This window comes from Bipolaris zeicola (genome assembly GCF_000523435.1).
Source record: "Bipolaris zeicola 26-R-13 unplaced genomic scaffold scaffold_186, whole genome shotgun sequence".
Taxonomy (NCBI): Eukaryota; Fungi; Ascomycota; class Dothideomycetes; order Pleosporales; family Pleosporaceae; genus Bipolaris; species Bipolaris zeicola.
Window position 1 is genome coordinate 45,327 of NW_006912235.1, and position 7,015 is coordinate 52,341.

The 7,015-nt window shown below is 51.6% G+C and overlaps 4 protein-coding genes across 4 annotated transcripts; 2 read left to right on the plus strand and 2 right to left on the minus strand.

Moving 5' to 3' along the window:
* Window positions 1-233: 233 nt before the first annotated feature.
* On the minus strand, window positions 234-1,515 carry COCCADRAFT_29100 (uncharacterized protein; the record flags this gene model as incomplete). The annotated part of the gene is made up of 2 exons (XM_007717585.1): window positions 234-1,365; window positions 1,424-1,515. 2 exons carry the CDS (start codon window positions 1,513-1,515, stop codon window positions 234-236), a joined length of 1,224 nt encoding a protein of 407 aa, XP_007715775.1.
* A 141-nt stretch (window positions 1,516-1,656) lies between these two features.
* COCCADRAFT_105239 (uncharacterized protein) lies at window positions 1,657-1,878 on the minus strand (the record flags this gene model as incomplete). Its single annotated transcript, XM_007717596.1, has 1 exon — window positions 1,657-1,878. A coding segment is annotated over one exon (222 nt), but the record flags the coding sequence as incomplete, so codon positions are not given.
* Window positions 1,879-1,884: 6 nt separating this feature from the next.
* Window positions 1,885-3,837, plus strand: COCCADRAFT_7955 (uncharacterized protein; the record flags this gene model as incomplete). Its single annotated transcript, XM_007717580.1, has 5 exons — window positions 1,885-1,909; window positions 1,982-2,013; window positions 2,065-3,234; window positions 3,285-3,549; window positions 3,602-3,837. The coding sequence occupies 5 exons, from the start codon at window positions 1,885-1,887 to the stop codon at window positions 3,835-3,837; spliced, it is 1,728 nt and encodes a 575-aa protein (XP_007715770.1).
* Window positions 3,838-4,733: 896 nt separating this feature from the next.
* COCCADRAFT_7956 (uncharacterized protein) lies at window positions 4,734-5,789 on the plus strand (the record flags this gene model as incomplete). The annotated part of the gene is made up of 2 exons (XM_007717581.1): window positions 4,734-5,458; window positions 5,528-5,789. 2 exons carry the CDS (start codon window positions 4,734-4,736, stop codon window positions 5,787-5,789), a joined length of 987 nt encoding a protein of 328 aa, XP_007715771.1.
* Window positions 5,790-7,015: the final 1,226 nt, after the last annotated feature.

Sequence of the window (7,015 nt, forward strand, 5' to 3'; positions counted from 1 at the left end):
GAGGCCATCATCCCGGTCTTGTAAAGTGCTGTGCCGTCTTTGCGCAGCTGTGTTCCTGTGTTAAGTTTAGTTGATTGTCATGCGGGGGTTTGCCTGACGAAGAGGGACTTATACCACTGTCTATGTAGGTGTGTCTATATTCAAGCTGATCACAAGTACACGGCTCAAGGGACTGTGAGTTGAATATTCGCAAAAAATGAATGATGAACGGAGGGTCTGATAGAATATATTGCCTAGACGCGTTGTCGCTTACTCCTTCGCGTAGGGTCCTGCTTCACTTGCACAATTGGGCTCTCGTCTGGCAGCGGCTCCTTCTTGATCCGCTTCCGTTTTGTCACCTCCTTCTTCACTGCAGTTTCTATCACAGTCTCGTCATCCTCCTTTTTGATCACGACCTCTTCTTTCACCTCTACTTTGGCAACCACTCGTTCCGAAAATGCCTTTAGATCCGCCGTAAATAATACAGAATGCGCCCAACCTGCTTCCTTCCCCCATAGTTTGCGGAACAAATTGCCTATAGCAACATATGTTGCTGCTGTCAAGCTGCTGTGTTTGCCTTTGCCGAAGCGATAGTCGCGCTGCGCAATCTGCCAAACATGGGTATCGACCGGCACAGACTCGGACCAGCCGAGACCAAAAAGGCACACACAGTCTGCAACTTTGGGGCCTACACCATGAAGTGCGAGTAGCTCCTCATGTGCTTTTCTGTACCCCTCTCGACCACCTTCAAGCATGTCCCCAGCTGGCTTCTCTTCAACGCCAAACTGAGGATATTCGGGGTTGCTTAGATCTTCGAGCCACTTCAAACCCTTGTCCTCTGATACTATGCGTGCAGTCTTAGCGATGTACTTTGCCCTGTATCCAAAGCCAAGCTTCATGAGATGGGCTTCTACGTCTGGACCAGAGAGAGCGGCGGGTGTGGGAAAATCGTGATAGGGAACCTCGTCGATGTGCCCGATCAGAGGTCCATAGTGCAGGCAGAGGTTGTGTACCATGCCGGATATGCGGCCGATGTTGTTGTTGCTACTGCATATGAAGCCAATAAGTGCTTCCCATGCATCTTGTCGCAGTATGCGTATGCCTGTGAATTTGGGTGCTCGCTTCCTGAAGTTGGCATCTGAAGCTGCCCATTGCTCGTATAGATGGCCAAGGTTTGGCGAGAGGTTGAAGTAGTGGTTGACAAGGGCAAGTGTGTCATCTTCTTCGGGGGCGACGGAAGGCGCATTGGACGGAGGTGGCGTGGGCAGTGCGGTGGTAATGGATGGGTATATGGCTCGGTAGTGTAAATATTGGGGATCCTGGCGGAGAGAGAGGATGCGACCATGGAGGGCTGCTGACCATTCGCCTTCAGCAGACTTGCGCCACCTGAGGGGGCATGTTAGCAGTGTTGGCGATCAAGATGCGACCATGTAGAGCATCGTACCGGAAAGACTGCCCGCAGCGCAAGGTAGTGTCAATGCATAGTTCGGTAAGGCTTGTAGGCAGCTTGTGCCATTCTGCGGCGCGCAACGCCATGGTGGGTCTATGGTGTGGGTGTGGTGTAGTTGGGAGAGTGAATGTCCCTCTCTCTGTATACTCCCAGTCGCATGTCCCTTAATTAGTGACGGGGGTCTGGGAGTAGCCCCGGCGACAGGGGCGGGCGGTGCCAAGGGCGCGCTAGGACAGCCCCGACTTTCTCTCTCGCACCTTTTCCGCGACCGCAGACGCAACCACCGCAGAAAGCATCGCGTCCCATAGTCCGGACCATTGCGGGCTTGATCCATCCACCATCGCCTGATCTAGCTCTGCTGATTGCAGCTTCTGCCCCCGTGTCCTTGTGCTCGCCTGCAGAATCTCACGCGGCTGTACGTTACCACCGCGATAGCTCCCATCAACACTACCACCATGAACGGCGATAGTTATTCCCGAGGTAAGCCGGCTAGACCAGTACACGTACTGACTGGTGTGCAGTTCCAAAGATGTAAAATACTAACATAAGCAGACGGCGGTCGATCAGCTGGATCCCGCAACTACGTGAGTTCACATCACCGGCGCGCCACTGGCACACAAATACTAACAGCACAGTCTTCGAGAGATGACCACCGTGATCGCGGTGACCGTGGTGATAGGCGCCGGCGCCGTTCTCGCTCCCCGCGCCATGGCGGAGGCTCCCGCCGCGACTATGAAGTAGACACGTACTCGTCCAGCCGCGACTACCGTGAGCGCGAGCGCGAAGATACATATGCCCGTCGTGAAAGGCGGGATGACCGGGGTGAGCGTGGAGGAGATCGGGGCGGATGGGGAGACTCGTACTCTAGGCGCGACCGACCCCGAGGAGACCGCGGAGGAGACCGCGACCGCGACCGTGGAGACGACGACCGTGGACACCGCCGGGACAGAGACCGTAACGAGAGGGGTGGCGACAGGTTTGGTGATGAGCGAAGGGGTGGCCGAGGTGGACGCGACGGAGGCTTTGGTGGTGGGCGTGATAGGGCGCGCCAGCCCAAGGAAGACTCTCCTCCATACACCAAGCCGCGAGAAGCTACTCCGGATCTTGCCAGCTTCACCAACATCCTGCAGCGCCAGCGTCGCATGACACAATGGGACATCAAGCCCACGGGCTACGAGAACATCACGGCTGAGCAGGCCAAGCTGTCGGGCATGTTCCCTCTGCCTGGAGCTCCCCGCGCTGCGCCCATGGACCCGTCCAAGCTGGCGGCCTTCATCTCGCCCTCGACTGGAACTGCCACAGCCGCTGCTCTCGCCACATCGGCCGCCAAGCAGTCGAAGCGTCTCTATGTTCACAACCTGCCTTCAGGATGCACGTCGCAGGAGATTATGGAATTCTTCAACACCCAGCTCAATGGTCTTAACGTTGTCTCTGGACCCGATCCTTGTGTGTCGGCCCACATTGCGACGAGCAAGGAGTACGCTGCGCTAGAGTTCAAGGCACCCGAAGACGCAACCCTCGCTCTGGCTATGAACGGCATTTCTATGCGCGACGACGGTGGCGCTCCCGATCGGGCAGGCCTCTCCATCCGCCGACCCAAGGATTACATCACCCCTACTGCCGACGAGAACGCATACCCACCTGGCGACGAAGTGTCTTCTGTTGTCAAGGATAGTCCCAACAAGCTCAGCATTGTCAACATCCCTACATATATTGAGGAGGAGCAAATTCGTGAGCTTGTCGAGACTATGGGCAAACTCAAGGCTTTCATCCTGGTCAAGGATACAAGCACCGACCAACACCGCGTAAGTTATATATTTAAACCGATCTTTTCGGTTTGCTAACAATGCTCTAGGGTATCGCTTTCTGCGAGTATGCTGACAACGAAATCATCGACGCCGTCATTGAAGGTCTGAACGATATTCCACTCGGCGATGGTAATCTCAAGGTGTCGCGTGCGACTGTCGGTCTTCAGCAGACTACTGGTCTGGATGGTGGAGTTGGTGCCATCTCTATGTTGGCGGGAGCAAGCGCCGCAGAGAACCGTGAACACAGCCGCGTTGTTTGCCTCATGAACATGGTGACTTCGGATGAGCTACTTAACGACGAGGAATACGAAGGTGAGCACAGGCAGATACTCACGGATTTGACATGACACTAACATCAGTTCAGAAATCAAGGAAGACATCGAAGAGGAGTGCGGCAAGTATGGAACGATCCTCGAGACCAAGATTCCTCGTCCTACCGGAGCTCGCGTCAATCTCGGTGTTGGCAAGATCTACATCAAGTACCAGGACACAGAGTCAGCGCAAAAGGCCATCAAGGCGCTCGCTGGTCGTCAATTCTCCCGAAGAACAGTCGTGGCAACCGAGTTCTCGGAAGAGGGCTTTGACGTGGATGCCTGGTAGACTGTTTCTATCGCTTTATGTTCTGTGTTCGGTGGGTTTTGTCCATATGGCATGCTATTTTTGCTGGGTCGGGGTGTACCAAAAATGAAGAACAGGCTCAGCATTTGTATACTAATTTGATTGTAGGGGAAGCCAGTATGCATGGGAGCGTTGCAGTACTGGCAATTTGCTTGTGTTTTGATTATGTCGCCTACGTAGGCGGATCGCACTTTCCATGGTCTGCCTGAAATATGATATGGCATTTGTTCTCTGTTTGATTGAAGTATGGATACGATAAGGTTGTGACGCGCTTGGATTTGACGTTCATCATGGCGCGTACGTAGGTTGACGTCGAAATTAGAGTGCTGATGCGTCAGCAATCTCATCACAACATGTAAATTCACCAACTCCCTTGCGACTTCGTCTGTATGCTTCCGAGTACGAACGGTCCAGCCTATGGCGTAGAAATCGTCCGTAACATTTCAGGTATACGTGCATGTGAAGCATATCGGCGCAATATCAACGGAGGTAACCCGAGTTAACTCCGTCTATGACACCTTCAAGTCGATATTAGAAACGTCTCCACCACCAAGCAGTTGGACAAAGCAAAGTTCGTCCGCCGCTACTTCTCAACTCGGACTAAGGGCTTCAATGAAGTGTAGGCATCCTCAATTGACGTCGGCGACATGACGCTTTGACAGGCCATTCGCGTCTTGCCTTAAAACCGCGCGATACAAACAGTCCTTAAACCCGGCTGCCCGAGGAGACCCCGTGCTTAGCCCACACAGGTGTTAACGGTGATACCAATGCGGAAAAATGTATCAAAAAGACATCTAAAACCCCAATTCCTGCACCAATTCCAGTCTCAACCTACTAAATTACGATTCACCAACTGAACCTCCCCAACATCACCCACAATGGCAAGCTTTGCCCGCTTCTTCTACTCCCAACTCTTCGTCACACCTCCACCCCCCACGGCTGACCTAACCGGTAAAACTGTCCTCGTAACTGGCTCCAACACCGGCCTGGGCAAAGAAGCATCCCGTCACTATGTCTCCCTCAACGCCTCAACCGTCATCCTCGCCGTGCGCTCCATCGAAAAAGGCGAAGCAGCCGCCAAAGACATCGAGACCACCACCGGTCGCCAAAATGTAATAAAAGTAATGCACCTCGACATGTCTTCCTACCAATCCGTACTCGATTTCGCTTCTACGGTAAGCAAAGAGGTCCCCCGCCTCGACATCGCCATTCTCAACGCCGGCGTAAACCGCGGCGTGTGGGAAATCTTCGAACAAGACGAATCCACCATTACCGTCAATGTCGTTTCCACTTTCCTTCTCTTCTTCTCTCTTCTCCCCAAACTCAGGGATACGGCAAGCAAATTCAATGTGCGACCGACACTCACGGTTGTGAGTTCGGAAGTGCATCAGTGGACGGGGTTTGCGGAGAGGAAAGCACTCGAGGGGAAATTGTTTGAGCGGTTGAGGGAGGAGGTTGTAGCGGGAAAGAAGGTGGATTTGAATGAGAGGTATTGTGTTAGTAAGTTGATGGAGGTGCTCACTGTGAGGGAGTTTTGTGCGAGGAATAAGGGTGGGGAGTGTCCGGTCACGGTGAATACTGTTAATCCGGGGTTGTGTCATTCGTGAGTCCTATTTTCCCTTTTCAATTTTCACTGTCTTTGAGGATGGCGGTGTCTAATTGTGAATCACAGAGAGTTCGGTCGCGAAGCCCCCTTTGTCGCGGCTATATTGCGTTTCTTCCTTGCTCGCACTACGGAAGTTGGGTCGAGGACGCTGGTGCATGCGGGGTTGCGGGGTGAAGAGACGCATGGAAAGTATTTGAGTGATTGCGAGATTACGGAGCCGAGTACGTGTGTTAGGAGTGAGGAGGGAAAGAAAGATCAGGAGAGGGTGTGGAGGGAGTTGATGGTGAAGTTGGAGGGGATCAAGGCGGGGGTCACGCAGGGGTATTAAGGCTCGGATGAACGTTGGAGAGGTATGATATTGTAAGATATATGGTGCTCTATCTGAGCTTTTTCATGACTACACAAAACGATATGGCGTTGAGCAATACGAGTGTCTTTCCAATCTTCCAAATTGAATTAATGTCTGTCTTTCTACATGATCAGAAGTCTTCAAATATTACAGCGAACAAGAACAGTGAGATTTTTGAGCAGGTACATCACTCTGCTGTCACTATTATCTATAAAACAATGCCATATTCACAAAGCTACCTTTGTGTAATGACTGCCATGTATTCGGTGTCGCTCCACGCAGTACCAGGCTAGAACCACACTGATACGCTACCGTGTAGACGAGCGCAAGTATCCTGCTGACACCCAAGCACCTCATCAGGTTAGTAGATACATACCCCACACCCAGAGGTATGGTAAGGGTGGGGTAGGGGTAGTGTCGCATAGACCAAGGATCCAAGTACGCTTATGTTGGACATCACCTCTACCAGACAATCACTTATTTACCGTCCTAAAGAAATATTAGCGAGGCCTGTTTGGTCTATAACGAACTTAATACACAGCTACTACGCCTCTGTAGTATCTGCAAGATCGATTTTTTATAACGAGCAACAATATGGGTCGTCCTTGGTACCAAGCCCTGATACGTTCGGAACGCCCGGGACAGCCCAGGTACCTACGTATCTTGGCAGTTGTAAAGCCTAGCATCAGAAGACTAGTACTCCGGACATCACATAGGTATTCTGTATGTAGAAAATGATTGATTGAGGTACTAGCCGTCGGCAGCGCTTGCATGCCGAAGAGTATCGCAAGTAGGATTAGGCGAATGTTTGATATATGCTCATTCAGCTTGTTAGGCACAAATTTTCTGGTTTTGTAGAGCATATTTGAGATGGAAGAGCCCTTGATGTTAGAGGGAGGTCTTGTTCATCTTGTTGTATTAGTTGAGGGCTGAGTTTTTATCTTATTGATTATCAAGATCAGTACATGGAGTAGGTCTGCCGTGGCCAAGTCGGTATTAGATGATGATCCTGTGACTGTGACAATTTATCTTGATTTTCTAGTTTTATTAGTCAGATAAGAGCCTTAACGTGTTCCACCAGTAAGCGGCCCACCCCAGTAAGTGGCCCACCCCACCAAACTTGACCTGACGTTCTACGCAATTGAGTCACAACAACGTAATAAAATAAGATAAAACTTGAAAAATATAATTTATTATCTAGCTCT